The sequence below is a fragment of the Oryzias latipes genome, chromosome 17 (genome assembly GCF_002234675.1).
Source record: "Oryzias latipes chromosome 17, ASM223467v1".
Lineage (NCBI taxonomy): Eukaryota > Metazoa > Chordata > Actinopteri > Beloniformes > Adrianichthyidae > Oryzias > Oryzias latipes.
In genome coordinates, this window is record NC_019875.2 from 22,540,525 (window position 1) to 22,560,887 (window position 20,363).

Sequence of the window (20,363 nt, forward strand, 5' to 3'; positions counted from 1 at the left end):
GTTGACTCATAACTACATTACTAATATAGTTTCAGGATTGTTCAGAAGAAATGGATAATATTTTGAAATGCATTCTTCAATAAGCATTTTATATGGATTTGCATCAAAACTTGTTGCTTTTTTTTGTTTTTTGCTGATTTTATCCATCAAGCTATGAACACACAGGGCCCCTGTTCAAGAACGTGAGTTAAGACCATAGTGTTCATACTGGACTAAGGAGGGGCTTTTTTTCCATTTCTGCATGTCAGTCACGTATAGCTGGAAGAGACTTGGTGCAAAATGTCGAGGCGGTGCAAATCTCGCAATTTGGGCACAAAACGAAAACGGTTCGGTTAGCGTCCTTGCAATGGCGAATATGAATTACCATCATGTCAGTAAGAGTGGTCTTGGTTTATTTGTATTTGAAAAATACAGATGTCGTCAGGTTCATAATCCTGTCTAGGTTTACCAGATAAACCATTACTGCTCTGAATTTACTGGGTTTCACCGCGTCACTACCAAATCTGAGTCCCCGACTGCAAGGACCATGTTGTTTTCGTAGTTGGAAAGATTTCGGCGCCTTTCAGCGAAAATTTGACCCCTGCCGCATACTCAAAAAGTCACCAAAATGTGCACACACCTAAGATAAATTGCAAATGAATTTCCCACAAAGTCAACGTCACCCCCCCTGAAGACGATGACATCACGGCAAGCAATCCCGTAAAGAAAATTAATGGGCCAAAAATCACTTATGGGTCCAACAAATATTATTCCAAAATACAGTCACGAAACCAGCATACGCGTGTTGGGGATATCCCAAAAAAGTTTTGAAATCATTATGGGACAGCCACACGACCCACGGCTTGGCGAACTCTGAAGATTGGTCACTTTTGTGTTTTTCACAATATGGGAAAACGACACTTTTGTTTGAGCGGTTTTCACAATATTGCATACACTTGCTGCCAGCTCCAGTCTACAAATACCACAGAAGTGTCGTTGACCTTTGACCTTTGACCTTGGGAAAAGGCTGCCATCTTGCATTTTAAAAAAAAATCACTTTTACATCCAGAAAATTCGTCCTAGGGATTTTTAGCGATCGTCTCGTAACTTCTCGGGCATCCATGGTTAGTTACTGTGGACAAAACGTTGGATTTAAAAGTTGTAGATTTTGAACGGCGCGTCCGTGGTGAACTGCAACCGTTGCGATCTTAGCTAGCTCATACAGTTTTTCATCGGAATGTCATGAAAATTAAACATGCGATTCCCTGGCCCACGCTGAACAAAACAATGTAACATACGACAAAACTGTTAAAGAATGTGGGCGTAGTACACAAAAAACTGTTGCAAAAAAAGTGTCGACTCGGCTAAAAAAAAATATTCAGAATTTTCTTTTAAGAATCAACTAAACTAACTAACGAAACTGATAACACCTTGTCAGGCATATCCAAACGAAGTTTTGAAATCATCATGGTTTGGCGGTTTCACAATTTGTGCGTTTTTAAACAATATGGAAAAATTAACTTTTCTTTAAGCCGTTTTCAAAATTTCACGCACATGTTGCTAGCGTAAGTCTACAATCACTTCTGGAGTTTCATCGACCTTTGATAAAAAAGGCAACCATCTTGGATTTTCAAAAAAAAGTACCTTTACTACTGAATACAATGGTAAACTTGTCCTTGGGATTTTTATCAAGAATTGTATCAATTGTCGCAAGCTAGCAAAAGTGGCGCACTGTTATAACTCCCATATCTTTCAATGGAATACAGTGAAAATTGAATGTATAGATCCATGGCTAGAACTGAACACATTGAAAAACACTGGATATGGACATGAAAGGAATGTGATCCAGGTTAGCAATAAACTTCTGTTGCTAAGGACATTCAAAAGTGTACTTTTTCTGATTCGTCTGAACTTACGTTGATCTTTTCGTTGTCCCCAGGCGACCAAAACATAAAATGGTTGCTATGGAGATCAAATTAACAGAAAACCCGCGTGTTGAAGAAAAAGTGGATTTCCTATTAACGTAACATATTACCAATATGATTATCTTAAGCAATGTGTTTGTCTGAGTGAGTTGATGATTCTGATTTCTTAGCTAGCACTTTTAGCCACATTAGCATAACTGGCATACTTAGCATAATTAGCTTCTTAAGCAATGTGTTTTTCTGAGTCAGTTGATGATGCTGATCGCAATGCTAGCACTTTTAGCCTCATTAGCATAATTAACATAGTTAGCAGAAGGAGCTTTGACTTTATCAAAGGTGGGCGTTTAGAGCGACTGTGCTGCGTAGAGGTGGGCAGGAATGACGTGGCCATAGTTCGTAGAGGGGGGAGGAAGGGGAGGGGTAGCTTGAAGCTTTGATTTTATTTGCAACACTTGTTGAATGGCCATGCATCCAGTATGTATGTATGCGCCATGGGAATCACACATTTATGCGCATTTACATAGATTTTTCGTTAGAAGTTACTGCCTGAGGGTGGTGTGTTGATAGCTTCACATTTACGGTTATTAATACACAAGCAACAACAAAGTTGTTGGTGGTGTAACAGAGGATAGCCACAAATAAGAGATTTTCAAAGTAACTTTCTTTTAAACCAATTTTAACCTGTTAACTGATTAAACAGGACCTTTCACAGATTTTTTTTAAAGCAGCTCTGCACCCAAAGAAAAGTTATTATTGATGAAATAATAACTAGCTTTTGTTTTTGAATTCAACAAGTCTATAGTTTTTCTGACTGAATCCAGCTCTGATAAGAAGATTTGTTTTATTTCTATATCATTGCCAACTGAAATATTGATTTCCTGTCATAATTACTTACCCACCTTTGGGTTACTTCCATTTTCCATCGTTTAATCTGGGCTCATTTCGTAATAAACTGGATCAGCAGTGTGCTTTCTATGGAGTTGAGAACAGAAACCAACCAATATGGAGGACTAGGAACTGTAAAACAGTAAACAACCAAAAAGGTCACGGAGAACAAAAACTGAAAAAACACAAAAAAAGGACAAACAAGAAGAAACCCCAAAGAAACTTTTCATTATTTTTTAACCATAAAAACCACAGTACTACTCTCCACTGTACGACGCACATGGTGTGGGTAGGGTTAACATGACTTCATTTACATTTGAAACCTGTCTCCAGCCAGGGACCCCTCCCAAAGGAGGACCCAGTGGGGGTGTTTGGGGAGGTGGATAGAGGGGGGGGATGCACTGGGCTAGGGGGGGCAGAGACATTCGCGCACTGGCCGTGTCAGAGGCAGAGAGAGGGCAGCCAGCATCACACTGAAGTTTCTGTGGTGGTTTTCTTGAAAAAAAATTCATTTATGCCATTTCCTGTCCTTGTGTGCTGCGGGTTGAAAATACACATGAAGATAAGGAGTTCAGGAAGTGATTTTATGAATCATGTAGACACTTCTGTAAAAAAAACTATAACCAAATAATGAGTTTTCTTTCTTTTTCTCTCATGTTTAGGAATCATCTTGGAGAAAAAACATTTGTTTATGGCTGTATTTATAGTATTGCTGGAATATTTTTTCTTTAAATATAGTAGGTTTGTATAACAAGACCCACTGGGCAAGTTTTTCCACTCTTCCTGAGAAAAGGTGCTGCTCTTGAGCTACAGGTAAAAAGGTATTTGTCATGTGAACTCTTCAGTGTGGACTGTGGGCCCAATTTCTGTCTCTGAGTCAGACCCAACTCTCCAAGCTGCTCCCCCCGGGCAGCCCTGGTGAGGTCAGGTTAGCCCCAACCTAAGAGACAAGAGCTGAAGGAGTAGAAAGCCGGCAGGTTTGACTCTCTATGGAAAAAAGTCCCAATGATGTCTGCTGATAGAGAGGGAACTTTGCAGCGGCGTTCTGCCCACAGCTCTTTCGTCTCCTCTGTGTTGGCAGCCATGCTGAACGTGGCAGCCTGTGGCAGCAGGGTAAGCAACCTGTCCGGGCCACAGGCAGCCACAGTCCTTCTCGGTCAGTGCGCTCGTCCCAAACTCACACAGCTAGTGCCATGGCAAGATCTCACAAAGAGAAAACAGCGTGCTTTTATTTTCCATCTTTGATGGACATTGGAAAATGATGTCAATGAGAGAACTGAACCCATGAATTCAGCTTAACTGTCGTTACTGTATAGTAAATGTTAGAACTCTGCATGCTTTGTTCTAATTTGAGGCCTATAATCAAACCCTTCAGAAAAAAAAATCTCTTTAAAGTAGAAATATTCATGCAAACTAAATTAAAGTTTCTTTTTAATGTAACACACTCCATTACCTTTGTTTTTTTTAAAGCGTTCCAATCAGTAGTTTAAATTTACAACTCATTTTTTCGGACATTATAAGTAAAAAACTATTTTAACTTTAAGCTGATGAAGAAAAATATGGTGCGGAGGAACCAGGGATACCAACTTAGCTCCCCCCCAAGAAGTGAGATGCTCATTTGAGATTGGAAAAGCTTCTATAGTGTTTTCAAACTTCTTTGTGAGACAGTGGCTGTGTGTGTTTGCATGCATTAAACACGCGTGTGGAACGTGTTCATGCCTCCCCTGAGGGACCCCTGGCTGCGTTGTTTCATATCATTTTCATGTTAAACTTCCGTGTCCCTCCTGAAGAGCTCCCGGTTGTGGGTTCAGATTTCCGGAAGGAGTACTCCACTGTGAAGTTGTTCCTGCGTTGGCCCCGCCCCCGGCTCCACACAAACAACAGCAGGAAACAGAAGAGGACAACTCCCAGGAAGGTGATGCAGCCCATCGCTGTGGAGACCAAGATGGTTGTTAGGTCCAAGGTGAACTTCAGGAAAACCCGTGTGCTGTTCATATTTGTGTCGTTGAAAAACTCTCCGCTGTACATCGAGCGGTTAAGAAAGAAGGCAGAGGCGGCGTCCATCGGCTGCCCGTGCACTGTGAGAGTGGCAAAGTAAGTGTCGTTGCCGCCAGCGTTACTGGCGATGCAAATGTATGTTCCTGTGTCAGTGAGTTTGGCAAAACGGATCTCCAGGGTCCCACTCGGGAGAACAGTGATGCGACCTGGAGTCTTGGATGTTATCCGTCTGCGTTGTGGTGAAATCCAGACGATCGCTGGCGTGGGTTCTCCGTCAGCTCGACACAAAAAACTCACAGCCTGGCCTTCATTAGCAACCACCTGGAAGATGAAGGACGGGGAGAGGGTGAATAAATGAACAAAGCTATTCAACCCTTTAACACTGGAGATGTTGCCGGCAACACCTAAATAACGCATACTATTTGATTGTTTACCTGATCAACGTGAATCAGCTGATTCTGATGCAGAGAAAAATGCAGTGTTGCACAGTGTTGAATATCAACACAAGGCTGCTTTTCTTTGCTTCAGAATCCACTGAAATGGCATTAATTGCATGAACGGTTGAAGAGTTACAGAGTTACGGTCAAGAGAATGTCAACACTGGAGCTAAAGCTCTGTTGTAAAAGGGTTAAAAAAGGTAACCATAATGTATTACAATATATTACAGGAATTCTTAATGTCTTGCCATCCTAAGTAAAGTAACTTGAATTATAATCAATAAAAGCATAAATTCTCATTACCTTCTGCATCTTACGGTTGCGTATTCTAGGTTTCTGGCATGTAAAGTGATCGAACAGTGCAGAGTCAGTGAAGGCGCTGAGGCTGACCCCCTGCACCTCCACTGGCCCTGCACACACCGGCACCCTGCCGTCAAAGTTGAGGGTCTTGCGCCTTTGCAGGATCCACAACAGACGGCAGTCACACAGCAGGGGGTTCTCGTCCACTCTGAGGGTCTCCAGACTGTTGACAGAGTGGAAGGAGCTCTCTTCCAGCGTCTGCAGGTCGTTGGAGGAGAAGTTGAGCACCCGTATCTGCCTGAGGCCGCCGAGGGCATGGGGCCCGACAGTCACCAACCCTGTGCTTACCATGATGAGCTCTTTCAACCTCAACAAGTCCTTGAAGGCCCAAGGTTCTAATGTGGTGATGGGATTGTAAGAAAGATTGAGGTGGGTGAGATGCACCATATTCTTGAAAGAGGAAGATGGTACGGATGTGATGTTAGTGTTTGTGATGGACAGCCAGTGGAGATCCAGACCCTGAAAACTGAGAGGGGAGATGTACTCAAGATATGGCCAGTGATCAATTTCCAGACCCCGTAGGCTGTAGAGCTTTCGAAAATTCTGGTCCTCCAGGGCAATGATGCTGAGGTGACGAAGGTGAAGAGTGACCAGACTGCGGAGATAGGACAACGTCTGGCCAGAAATGGATGTCAGGTTACAGCGTTCTATTGTGAGATCCTCCAGTCCCAGCAATCCTGAGAAAGCCTGAAGATCAGAAAGAGAAAAATAGATTATTTGGATTTAACATTTAATGGTGCTTTCTCACTAGGTTGTCTGCTCCACAGCAGAGTTGTTTATGTCAGGTAGTCAACTTCATTTGACAGGTCTGAAAGCCATAGATCAGGGGTCGGGAACCTATGGCTCGCGAGCCATATATGGCTCTTTTGATGGTCACATGTGGCTCGCAGACAAATCTTTAGTTATACTTTTATTTCATTAGACCAGTCCTTCTCGGGCGCGATGCGATGCAAGAGGCGCGCAGTAGTGGTGGTGCTTGGAGAGAAAAATCTGCGCCAGCACTTTCAGTTTACTATTATCTATTATTTCACAGAGTTTGTACCACCCGGAAACCTGTGAATTGCCATGCCTAAAACTGCGCGCTCCCGTCTCTGAGAAAGAGCGCGCAGTTGCGGGGACAGGACGTCTGAGGAAGAAAGCAGAGGGTGGGGGGTTGTGGGGACAGGCAGCAGGTGAATCGCGCAGGGATTGTAAAAACGTAAAACCCGCTTCCCGTCACTCACTGCAGCGTGTGAGTGTGTGTTTGGCTCCGCGTCTGCATGTGAGCAGTCTGTCTCACATCTACAGAACATTCAGACCTACGATCACGTTTAAAGTCTCAACGCCTGCGTGAAGCAGAAACTCACCACGTATCAACCGGACTAAACCATCAGCAAAACCACCACGAGAAATACTCATCATTTATTAGCAACAGCATAACAATGTTATAAAAAAGAATCCACAGACTTATTGTACTTTAAAAATGTTGAAATTACATCAAAGCACACATTCACTTGTATAATTAGTTTTAAACATATTGTCGCGGACTGAGTTTAACTTGGCTGTTGGGCCGCGTTAAAAGTTCTGGAGTTCAATGAGCGCATCAAGCAGAGATCTGATTGGCTCTCAGTTCTGTCGCTCAGCCTGTTGTTAGGTAATTTGGACCAATGGGGTTCAGCTATGGGCCGAATAAGGAAAATGGGAGGGCTGGAGCGGGAGCAGGGGAATAAAGTTGGGAGAAGTGCTCTCGTCTCAGCGGGAGAGATTCAGGAGTTGCTGAATTAATTGTACGGCGTTTGTTGCGGTCTGCAGTAACCAGAATAAAGAACTTTAAAAAAGGGTAGGGTTTCCGTGCCTCAGTGTGGGAAAGGGACACTACATTGTTGTATGGCTCTTTCGAAATTACATTTCAAAATATGTGGCGTTTATGGCTCTCTCGGCCAAAAAGGTTCCCGACCCCTGCCATAGATATATATAAACACTGGACTAGTGGTCATTAGAGGAGCTGCAACATTTGGTGCTTGGGAGATGGTAAGAGGTCATGGAAATATGGCATTGACCAAAAAAGCAAACTCTGGTCCTTCAGAAAATGAAAGTTATGGTTAAAAGGTTTCAGTATAAATGTTACCTCAGCAATGCACGTTTAGGTGGCAAATTCCAATGAAAAGTTTATGTAAGTGTGCATATATGTGTGTTTCGGGCTTCTGGGTTTAAAACTCTCACGCTACGCAACTTTTTAAGTACGTCTTCAGCCTCTGCTTACAAAAAAACGCAGCCATTGAACGCTTGTTAAAAGTGAAACCAGGTGAACTTTGACCAGTCAGGGACTCAAATATATATTTGAGTATAAAATTTGTGTATAAAATTATATACTGTACCTCAACTTGTGTATTATTGACACTGTATTCTTTAATGTAGTGGGTCTGTGTGGTCTTTTTAACTGATTGGACCATGAGTCTGGAATAAATTCTATCTATCTATCTATCTATCTATCTATCTATCTATCTATCTATCTATCTATCTATCTATCTATCTATCTATCTATCTATCTATCTATCTATCTATCTATCTATCTATCTATCTATCTATCTATCTATCTATCTATCTATCTATCTATCTATCTATCTATCTATCTATCTATCTATCTATCTATCTATCTATCTATCTATCTATCAAATTTGGTGATGACGTATGGATAGCATTCTTTTTAATTCACAGAAGTGCCAACTACTTGAAAATTGATATGAAGGAGAAATTAATACCGGTAATAGCAGTTTATGCCCGTCTGGAATTCTATGACACCAAGTCAGTCATATTTCAGAATAGAGCTGTAAAAGAAAAAGCATGATTTGCGAGATTTGCACCGCCTCGACATTTAACACCAAGCTTCTTCCAACTGCAGGTTTATTTGTGAATGTCGGGTAGTGACAGTGCATTGCGAATATCGAATGTTAAAAGCGCATTTTTGAATGCGTGACAGATGCCAGACGTGAATGTAGCATTAGAGCCGAAGCACTCCAGGAAGTGATGCAAGCGCCATACATTTTAGAATTTTGAACCAAACAAAAGTTTAAAATTTTAATGTACTTCCTACAAATTCATACAGAGTCTTCCAAAGTATTTTAACATAAAAGTCTAACAGGCTTTGACTTTACTTTCTGTTGTATTTGATGCAGCCAAGCTTACCTTGTGAGAAATGTAAACCAAATCGTTGTCTCCAACTTCCAGGTGTTTCAGGTTCCTCAGATCCTGGAAGGTGTAGTCTAGCAAAATCACCATCTTGTTTTCACTCAGGTCAAGGCTGGTCAGGTTTCCTAATTTGGCAAAGGCTCCCATGGGCACTAACTTCAGCTGGTTTCCCCTAAGCTTTAGCACTTTAAGATTCTGAAGGGCTGAGAAGGCGTTGGGCTCTAAGGTGGCGATGAGATTCTCACTGAGGTCCACCTCCTCCAGCCGTGGATATGGTGACAGGTCACCCGCCTGCACCCAGCGAAGCCGGTTTCTGCTGAGGTCCAGAAGCCTTGTCTCGGTGGGAATGCCCTCAGGGATGTTGACGAGCCGCCGCCGCTGGCATGACACTGACCTCAGCTGAGCTGAGCACTCACACCGTGGAGGACAGGCCTGGCTGTTCCCTGGTAGAGTCAGGGTAATCCCAGCGACCAGTGAGGTGGCCAGAACCCATCTCCACACCCTCAGCCATGGCACTAAGGCACACTGACCAGGGCCAGAAAAGCCAGTCATGACCCTGGTCCTCTGACTCCTCGCCTGTTGAAGGCAGGGTCAGTGCACCAGACTCCTGCAAGACAAGACAGAGGGATAATTTAACAAACTTGAAATGGAAAAAAGAGCAATTTAAAGCCCTTCAGCCTTCAAGTTCATTCAACTTGTAAATGATCTTCATTCCCTCTACATAGAACCTGATGAAAGCTGAGAAAATAGAAAACACACCATGACCCACCATGAAGTATAACTAGTCAGAACCTATCACAGACCCCGTGATCGCTCTTGAATGTTCATGACAATTTGTCTAATTTACCAATGTATCTATGGCTTCAGTTGAGAAATTGGAGTGTCTTGTGAGGAAGCCTCCTGCCTGAGCAGAATTCATACATCTTGCATCGCTTCTGCTCTCTATGCAGATCTATGGCTGCTGCTCCATTTTGACAGACAATAAATATTATATCACAGCAGGCTGATTTCCTCGGCAGCCCTTCAGCATCACATGTGAGGAGAAGCGCATCACAGTGACATCATGTCATGTGCTGGGGTATAATTTGATGGATGCATGTGTGGGCTTGGCAGCATGAATTAGAAACTGTTTGGTCCTTCCAGCATAAAGATGAAATGAATCACCTGTAGTTTGAATTCCCTTCGAGCTGCTGGTTCTCTTTTCCACTCACTGTCAGCACATCCACCACCTGATGCTGGATCTGAAGGACTGCCCCGCATCTCCATGTAGTTCAATGAAATCGAAATTTTTATACTTAAGACCCTTGATAAATTGTTTGTAAGCTCAAGAAAATCCCAACAGGGTTGCTTGTATCTTTCAGAGAGGAAATGGAAGAGAATATATTAATCATCACTTGGGAGTATCATGTTAAAATGCACTCTGATGCTGGCAGTGAAAGGAGACACAGCCAAACAGATGAATAAAATATGGGTTCGTTTGTGCTGAATGGGCAACACTCAGAAGGGCAAGAAAAATGGTTAAAAAATACCTTTGTGTCTCCCGGCTGCATGTTTGGACTCAGAATGCCTTTTCTCGTAAGTTAGATTAAAGAGCCAGCTTTTTGAACAGCGCATCATCTCTAACTCTTGCCAGCTGGCATAAGGGGCATCAAAGCAGGTGCAGCTGTTTTTAAAATACCATTCGACTTGTGGCCGACAAATCCTGCACATATTCCTCAGAAACGTTCAAACATGACCATCCAACACCAGAGGTATGGTCTCATCTCCTAAGCCTCGTCTGTTTACGGAGACAGTGTCTGTTTGAAATCTGGCTCAGTGTTTCCTCTCACTGAGACAAAACCCTGACACAGAAGGGATGCTGCGCAGGCTGCTGCACAAACTGACCCACTTCTCAACGGCAACGTAGGCGCTGTCAGCTGACAGCAGCTCATCATGACCACAACAACAGAGGAGAAAACCTCAGCATCTCTGAGGAATACAGCCCAAGAGAGGATGTGAGAGACATGAGAGCCCCATTTTTCTACTGAAAAAAATGTCCACTCAAAGGATGAAACCAACCATTGAAAAACACAGGAATGTCTTCTGTCTTTTTCTATGCAAACATTTGTCTATTTTGTTTAACCTCAATTGTTTTTTTTCATTTAATAATAAACATCTTAAATAGAAAAATAAAAATGTTCTGCAGGAAAAATAAATCCTAATGTCAGCATTTAAGATTTCTCATTTCATGCAGCATCACCCTCAGGTGAGATTTTTTTTACATTTTTTGTGACGAAGTCAAATATTTAGCTTGAATTGAAAAATGTATTCAATAAAACACAAAAAAAAGAACTGTACATATTGATAATTTCTAACTAGAGTTAAACTGTTTTTACATAGTGAGACATTTTTTATGTGTAGAAGGTTGGCTGGATCAAAGTCATGTACAGATTTTTATAATCCAGATTTTAAAATGACTTTAAATATTCAATTTCTAGCTCATATTTTGTGACATGATGCCTTTCCAGCAACATTTATTGCAAACATTGTTAAGGGTTCCCAAAAAAGCCTTATTGTAACTTCTGAACCGTGGTGCAATGCCCTATTTAATCTGTGTAAGATTGTAAGAATGTGATGCATCTTGTGTTTTTTAGCTGTACATACATAATCCTGTTCTTCAACTCTAATTGTAATACTCCAACATGGAAATGTCCTCATTGTAAGAAAAATAAAGGGTTATTTTCTCTTTTCTAATCTCGATTATCATTTCAGTGCTTATGAGGTTGCGGTTTATGGTTTGAGTAGACCTACTCAAATGCCCCCTTTTAGTAAACCATATTGAAAAGGTTGAATCAAAAATGTTTGCAGGAAATGAGCAGAAAAGCTGAACCAGCATTCTCAGTTAATGGGTTGGAATATTAATATCAATATGCATTATATTTACATAATCTATATTATGCACTTTATTCTTCAGTGCTCTAAATGTTGTAGCCCTAATTTGTTTGTGCAGCTCTGTGCTTATAAGTGGAGTGATGGATGCTGCCTCCACGACCCATCTGGACCGCATCCTGCGGGTCAGAGAGATACAGTTTGGTCCCCCAGGCGCTGAAAGTTGGTGCAGTTTACTTCAGGGTTGTTTTTGTTTAAAAACTTTGTAGCATAATGTGGTTTTCATTTATCAATCCATACAAAAACCAGATCAGCTCTATTCACAATATGGGTTCATCTCAGTGGATCACAAAATCATCAAAGTCTTATTAGTTCAGTTTCAAAAGTGAGATCGTGAATACAGGATCATTATAAATGTTTGCTTATCTGAAAATTGAATTTTCAAAATTAGATTTTTATGGTCATAAAAATGCGTATATTGTTATATGTTAAATATCACAAACACCAAGTTTTAACATTAAAAATTAAATAAAGGTTTTTAAGAGGTTTCCAAAGGTTTGTCTGCAGATCTAAAAGTTCTCCAAAAGTTGATCACTGATACTTTGCATAAGATATTAAGAAACCAAAGAAAATAGCTATAGAAGCTTGTTGTTCACAGTGTGCTGCATTCAAGCACATCATTTAGAAGTAAAACAGAAAGGAAAATAGAGTTTTAAGGTCTGCTAATCAATATCTGCTTCCAGGTCACGATAAACACTGGGTTGATTGTGCTTTCTCCATTGCCGGCCGTCAGTTATGGAATAACATTCCTGCAGAACTGGGCATGATATCTGACCTTACAGGCTTTAACTGCCAAATAAAAACTTACCTTTATAGAACGACTTTTAATGCTCAGTAGTCAAAAGCATTTTACTTTCTTTTATTTGTTTTTTTATTGCATTTTTTATGCATTTTATTGCTGACTGCTTTTTGTAACTTTATGCTGTTTTTATTTTATTCTTAATTTGCCTAATTTTAAATATTTTCTGTCTTCCATTTATTGTGAGGCTATTTGGTACCCTGAAGGTGTTGTAAATAAATATATATTTCAAGCAATCAAGTAAGAATAACACACAAAAACAATACAATCAGCAGTTATACATTCATACAAAGACGTGTCAACCTTGGGATAATTAGACATGAAATTAAATATTGCTTGAAAGGGAGTGGAAGGAAGCGAATTTATATAATCTCACCCCTGTTCTACCATAACCATGTTATTCCATGATTTATCATTATACACTTCATAACTTTTATCAGAGAGAATTAAGAATCCTTAACAATGGTCCTCTTTACCCGCCAGCTTTGTACTGGTTTCCTTTTTCAGCTAGATGTGGTACCTGCACACACAAAAGCACCAATCCCTGGTTTAATAACCATGGCAGTGTTTGTGAAGAACTAACCAGCAAACTCAGCTGACCGAAACCCTCGATAGAATCTGTTAGATTTTAACAGAGCAGACCCAACAATGCAGAAGAAGAGACCACTGTCAGATCAATCACCTCGGCACAGCCACAAACTGATTAGTTTAAATGGCCTCCATCAAGCTTTTCTTAAGCCTTTCAGAATAAACTATATCCATAAATATGATCAAATATTACCTTTGGCACACAATTTCTTTAAAAATAGGAGTTGTTTTCGCCGCAAATTTTTCTACCTGAAAGTGAGACGACGCGATCTCTGAGGCACCGGCTTTTGCTTCTCGAGGCTAATGCCCATTTTATGACAACAACCTGGAGCCGGCCTCGGCAGCGTGTCTGCATTTTGCCCACGAAAACCAAAAATATCCAAATTTGCATTGATGGATGTGATTATTGTAAATATCAAATGAAAACGTTTTGCTGATCACTGCTAGCTCAGCGGAGGAAGTGTGTGTGTGTGTGTTAGCCTGGGGGCGGTTCTGGCAGCGCAGACTCTTCTTGGAAGGGGCTCTTCCTCACTTTCATAGGTATGAATATAAGAACCCACCTGTCTTGGGAGGGTTGGGAGGGGCTGGTGCTCAGAGCATAGGTTTTTGGAGGAATACTCAGAAATGCGTGAATGGATCAAAATATCGCTTTAGGGTCGTTTTGTGAACTATGAACATTATAATACACTTAATAGCTCAAAAAGTGGATTTTGCATGAGACAGGCCCTTTAAAGCAATGCATTATTGATAAAAGAATCATTGCAAAGGCAGCTTCATCCAAAAACTCAAAGCTGAAAATAATTTTTATATTTCATTCTATCAACATTTCTGTGTTGCCTTCTTTTATTTGGTCTTATAATCACATTCTTTATCAGTTTCAATAGCTCCAAGTTAAGTTCTTGAATTTTTTTAAGAAGTAAATCTGGAAGTAATTAATCTGTATAATGTATGACTTCTATTTTATAACGTGATTTTTTGAATAAACTGATTTAGTGATTTTTTGAGGTACTTGTTTTTTTGTACATGGTGTGGGTTGCGTTTTTTTTCTCTATTTACACACTGAGAGGCATAATGTAATGATGAGATGGTTCGCTGCATTTCCTGAGGACTCTAAGATGTTTATAGGAGCCGAGTGTCAAATGTTTGACTTGGTTGTTTGAGCAAACCTTCCCTATAATCCGCAGCTGCCCTGAGAAAAACACAGAAATTAAACACTTTCCCACTTACTCTGATACCAGAAAATTAAAGATTTTTATCTTGCTCATGCTACAGAAGGTTATTTAATCATGAGTTTTCATCCTTTGGTGAGTCGGACCTCTTTAAAGTTGACTCAGATATCTTCCCTGAATCTGGATGGTGGACAAACACACTCAGATAAAGTTCTCTCCTGTCAAACTTTCATATATGCACTACAAACATGGAATTACCATTCGCCAGATGTTAAGCCAACATCAAGGATGAGTCTAACCGTTACTCAGACAGCGAGTATGTAAACCACGGGTCAGCCCTCCACTGGGAAAGAGGAAGAGCAGAAGAGATTAAATCACCTCAGAAGCTAAAAATACTGCGGCTGCATTTCAGGCAGCTGACCTAACAAGCAGATGTTGTGATGCAACCCACTGCCCAATCATGCATTCATCAGCAGCTTGCATAGGCACAACACCGATGACCACAGCCAGATGTTTGGCAATCTGCTTTACCCGTCACCATCAGCAGAGTCTGATCAAAACCAACAAGCAGTCAAAGAGTACATATCAAAAAACTGCAGGGAAAAATAAAAGGTGGTGGCTTTTTGCTTGTTGTTTCTTAGTTTGGATGACTATAAATAGGTCATGCATATTGACTGGTAGCCTTTATAAGTCATTATATTTTACCAACAGAGCGTGGATCTCCGCAACCCAATATCCCTTCTGTAGCATCCCTGCTTCCTCTGTGTTGTCTGCCTTTTCCATCTCTCATCCTCTCTCGGTCTGTCTCACACTTGCCCTCTACTACACACAGTCACACATTCAATAAAAATGCTCATTTAGCACATGATGTCAGGGCAGCCAAGCGGTCAGCAGGTTATTAAAGAAAGCCTTTTTCTGTATTGTTGCAAATATTGCAGGAACCAAACTTGACAAGTTTTTACTTTTTACGCTTAAGATGACAGCTTATGCTAAGTTACTTTAAGTCCAACAATAAATTGGTGCTTAGTCACTGTCTTTTAAGGCCAAGTCAGCTGTGGAATATAGCTCAGCTGCTCTCGGGTGGAAAAGGAAAGGTAGGCGTTTGACCAGAGAAAAAGAGAAGGGCTTTAGAGAGGCTTAGAGATCTTTTTAAAAGAATAATTGATTTCTTAAAGACCTCACCAAGTGAAAATCTAGTTTTTAACATGTTCTTTTAGAATTTACCACATGATGGAGGACATATATGAAGAAAATTAAGCTTAAAAATGCATTTTTGAGTATTTCTTTATTCAAACTGTTGTAAATCAGGAGCACAGGAAAAAAATTCCATTTAAAAAAGATCACGTTTGTTATGTAGAAAATACAATGGGTGGGCCACAAGCTCCCTCCGCTGCTCCATTCTGATGCATCCACTGGCAGACAAACAGATCCATGCACATCTTCGTTTTCCTTGTCTAAGCTGGAATCTGTGCGGCTGTTTATCAGCAATATTGCTTACCATTTTTATTGCACCTGTTAGGTTGGGGGTGTGAGGGCCTGCAAGCTAACGGAAGAGAGTTTAAATAGAGTTGTGGGTGACGGGAAGGGGGGGCTTGCTTGCTCCATGCCAACAGTGCTGCCCAACACTCAGACACAAATTTCTTAAGAACTACTGCCGCTCAGCAAAAACTATGTCCAAAAAAGCAACAAGTTTTTTTTTTTTAATTTGGCTAAAAATGGCAGAATCATAATTAAAATACCACTGGGAACGCTTTTACAAAGATCAAAAGATCATCTGGGTAATTAATGATCACAAACAAGAGTTCAGCTTAAAAAGGAAAATTTGGTTTGCTATCCAGCTAACACCATTAAAGTTTCACCAAAAATTAAAACAAAGACAGTTTTCCTCAAAGAAAACAGAACAGAACCCAAGGAGATGAGAACAAAAGAATTCTGGCCAAAGATCCAGACTGTTTCAGTCATTTATCAACATCATGGTACTCGTTATCACCGCACAGAGTTACAGACAACAGCTATGAGGCTGTAATGAAAGAACATTTTTCAAGCTGACATGATATCAGTGGGCTGCAGTATGCAGTGAGAGGGACACCGCTCCTGCTTCAGCGTGCGCAGAATGATGATACTCGTGACATGAAATCTGACTGGAGCAGCCTCCTCTTCCTGCTACAAGGACTCACTGACGCATCAACACAGGATGGATCAGGCCTGACGTGCTGCCTTGCTGGTTGGATTTAAAATACACAACAACCTTTGACTTGAATCGCACTTTAACGCTTCAGTGGACAGTGTGCAGCAAAAAATAGACGTAAAAATCTGCAACTTGAATTATGGTTTTTGTTTATGGTTAAAATATCGGTTGTAGTTAAGGTACATTTTACCGTAGTAATTTCTGTTGCACCCTTCCCTTAAATTGTTATTGACACTTGATTTCACGTAATTTCAGCTGTTTAAAGGCTCTGGGGTTTAATCATCGATGGTCTGAGCTCATCCAAAGCATGCAAGATGTCTTTGGCCAAGCACCGAACCACCAAAGATTATGAACGTATTTCATGGATATTTTGCTGTATCACAAAGATCTTTTCTCACATTTCCAAAATCTCTTCTTATTGAAATGTCAGATCTCATTATTATTGGATTTGCAATCGATTACCACATTTTCATGATGCTTTTGGAAAAAAAAAAAAAAACCACACCATTAGATCAAACTAGCAGAACTTCCTCAATCTTTTGATGTGAAAATAAAAGTCCTTCATTTGTGCTGGAACTTATTTTCATATATTAATGAGCACAAAGAATACAACTTGTCATCATCTCAATAGATTGTGAAATAAGAACCATATCATTTAGGCTGTCTTGCAACTGCACTCCTACATCCTGGGTATGTTTGCTTTTGTTGTCTGATAATATTTGACAGTTTACTTTAAATATAACATGACAAAAAAATAATGTATGTTGTTCTTTAGACACACAAATCCTTGCAGAACTGTCTGCATGAAACAACCCTTTGTTAAACTAATGATGAAGTGATGAAGAAGACGTGAAAATCCCCAAAGATTTTTTTTTGATCTGAGTTCTCTAAGGCAGGTATCCGGCTTGTTTTTCCTGCTCCACCCACATGATGAAAGTGTGTTGCACCAAGGCACGAGTATGGGAAATAAGAAGGATAATGGCCCTTGTTGGTTATTCGCCCATCCCGGTAATTCAGACTCACGTAGACAGTGATTATAAAAGGATAGAACTAAAAGATAGAAATACAACCTCAGGACTGATGAAAGCTAATCTTGAGAGAGCTTTTGTGCTGACGTGCTAGACTAATGACCAGAGTGCATCTAACGCCAAACTTTTTGAACTGTGGAGCCCAAACTCTGCCCTCAGTTGTTAAACCGCCTCAAAGTCTTTCAGCCTTACAGTGGAACTAGACACGCACAGTGCATTAAGAGTAATGCCTGACAGCCACAAGGGAGCTGCACAACAAACAAAACCAAAACAAGCTCAGACCCAAAACCACAAAGGACAACAAAGAAATCTGATTAAGAGCAGCTTCTTTTGGAGAATCCTCACATGACTTCCTGAACAAATCAGCCCAAGAATCATTTACTGCTGAAAGCAAAAATCTACCTTCATGTCTGAACGGCTGCCTGTGATAAAACGTGAAAAACAATAAAAAAAAAACTTTCACTGAAAGCTCCTGAATTCAGAATAGAGCTGTCTGGGATGATGTGTGGGCAGGAGGTAGACGCTGCTATGAGGATTAGAAAGGAGGTGAGCCCAAAAGGTCATTTTATCTTTCTCTTTTTTCCCCTCTCTCCCTGCTTGCCAGCATCATGCTTTCGCTTTGAACTTCACCGACACTGAAACATCAGTGGAGGGCATCGGCACAACGGGGAGAGGAACTGGCAAATCCATTGACGCTGATAGCTTTAATCTCTGTCTCAGTACAGCAGAAGCCACTGAATGTGATTAGTTACATGCAGCTAAGCTGAAATATATTGACACAAAGGCAGTAAATGGCCACAGAAAAAATCACTGCTTTCATGGGTGTGCTGACGAAATGATTTGAAACTTGAATAACTTTGCCAAAACACTAGTTTGTAAGCTGTTCAGGAAGTACCAAAGCATTTAGAAATCTTATAATTTAAACTCTCACTGTCAGATTCCTTCTTGAAACATTTTAAAAGTGCTGCATCAGCCCCTCTTTTAGAAAAAAACACCTGCATGTGTTGAAGTGGAAGATCCCACTGAACACACATTACAAGATAAACAAGGCTGAACTTTGACCGATAGCTAGGACACTTGAATTTGATAGTAAAGTATAAATTGGGTCCCTTTTAATTTATGGAAGTGCCAACCATTTGAAAATAATTTATGGAGGAGAAATCAATAATTGCGGTTTGCGCCCAGACAAATTTAGACGACGCCAAGGCTGAATCTGAATTCTTCCCCTACCCCTCTGGCTTCTCCCTATCCCTCTAATTGTAGGGGCATTTGGTGGGATACGGGTGTCAAAAATAGTTTTTGAATGGGAAACCCTCGCAGCGGAGGGCTCTGTATCCTTCCGCAGGGAGGGTATTCCACGTCGCGCTATGCCGTGGAGGAGATGTGCATTTCTTCTTTTGGTTGTGCTCTGAAGCGCTGAAGTTTACACGTAAAAGTAAGTAATGACCTTTTGTTTTAACATGACTTATTAAAGTTAGAAAACTGATGTTATTCATTTTCCAAGCACTGGCAGCTATGCGCTAACGTAGCTGACCGACGACTATTGATGATGCCAATAAGTGGGAGCAACGTGCGAGTTGGAAGACAATACTTTTCCATAACTCTCGATTTGGAGGGCTAAATGTAGGGGTAGGGAGAAGCCGCAGGGACAGGAGAAGAATTCGGATTTGGCCCAAGTCTTTTATATATATCGGCATAGAGCTGTGAAAGACAAAGCCTGGAGCAAGATTCACAAGATTTGCTCCACTTCGACATTTTTTCCCCAATGCGTCACATATCCGGTGTGTCCGTTGCTAAACAGATGCTCTAAACCATAGTTTTTTTCTTTTAAAAAATGTCAATTCATCATTTAAATTTTTTACACACCTTTCAGCAGTTTGACACTTTTTCTACAAAAAGTATAGAATTCTCTCTAGTTCTTCACTTCCAATCCATCCCATGTAGATAACTGATAAATGATAAATGGATAAATGGATATATGGAATAATTTCTAACAGAGCATGATTTATTATTTCAATGTTCAATGTTGTAGCAATGTTTTTTGGCTTTAGTCCTTTTTTCCAATAATGGTCTTTTGGGAGAACTACGTATAAAATGCTTTGTTTTCCAAATGTTTTGTAAGAAGATTTAAGGAAGTTTTGATTTAAAAAAGATCAATTTCTCGATAAATTCACATTTTGTGATATGGAAACATTTCATAAAGTTTTTTCTTTGAAGGTTACTGACTATATGACTTGATAGGAAAAGTAACTCAAAAACTTCTAATGCAAATTCAACTTAAAAGTGCCTTTTTATTTGTGAATGAATCATTCCTCTCCTGCTGAAATCCAACCAGCTTTTTGCCAAGACAAGAAAAGACAAATGGACAAAAAATGTCAGGAGCAAAGCATCTACAGATGCATTGATGCTAAAACGTGTCATACTTTCATTTGGATTTGATGTGTGAAAGCAAACTGGCTGCAACAGCTGCTCACGTGGGAACGGTATCGACTAAACAAGAGCTGCAAGAAAAGAAACTTGAAGAAGAAAACTGGTTTGTCCTGCTAATCCTCTGACTGTCATGTATTCATTAGCACCTCCTAACTACACAACATTGATTGACAAAACATTTTCCAACCTTTTCACACTTCATTAGGTTCATTCACTTCATTTATACCTTCATCATGTCACCTATAGAACTCAGTTTGGTTCACATCAGGTCTGTGGTGCAGAAGGAGGATGTCTTTTAAACTCTCACTGAAAAGAAATTCTCATTTTTGCCATGTGGTTTGACTGGTTGAGTCAGCTGAGCTTTCCCACCTGCCAAAAAGTAGACTAGCCAATAAAACAAAATTTGCTCCGGAGTAGAAATTCCCAGAGAGAAATCCTCTTTTGTGTCTACATATGTGCCTGCATTTATATTTCATAACAT

The 20,363-nt window shown here is 40.4% G+C and overlaps 1 protein-coding gene across 1 annotated transcript in view; it reads right to left on the minus strand.

Moving 5' to 3' along the window:
- Positions 1 to 969: 969 nt before the first annotated feature.
- LOC101172023 (leucine-rich repeat and immunoglobulin-like domain-containing nogo receptor-interacting protein 3) overlaps positions 970 to 20,363 on the minus strand; it is a 43,873-nt gene continuing 24,479 nt past the window's right edge. Inside the window, exons 2-4 of the mRNA XM_011486706.2 lie at positions 8,750 to 9,359; positions 5,528 to 6,271; positions 970 to 5,108 (exon numbers count right to left, since the gene is read on the minus strand). Coding sequence (XP_011485008.1) covers positions 4,539 to 5,108; positions 5,528 to 6,271; positions 8,750 to 9,304 — 1,869 coding nt within the window. The 5' untranslated portion in view covers positions 9,305 to 9,359 and the 3' untranslated portion in view covers positions 970 to 4,538. The remainder of the gene's footprint in view (positions 5,109 to 5,527; positions 6,272 to 8,749; positions 9,360 to 20,363) is intronic.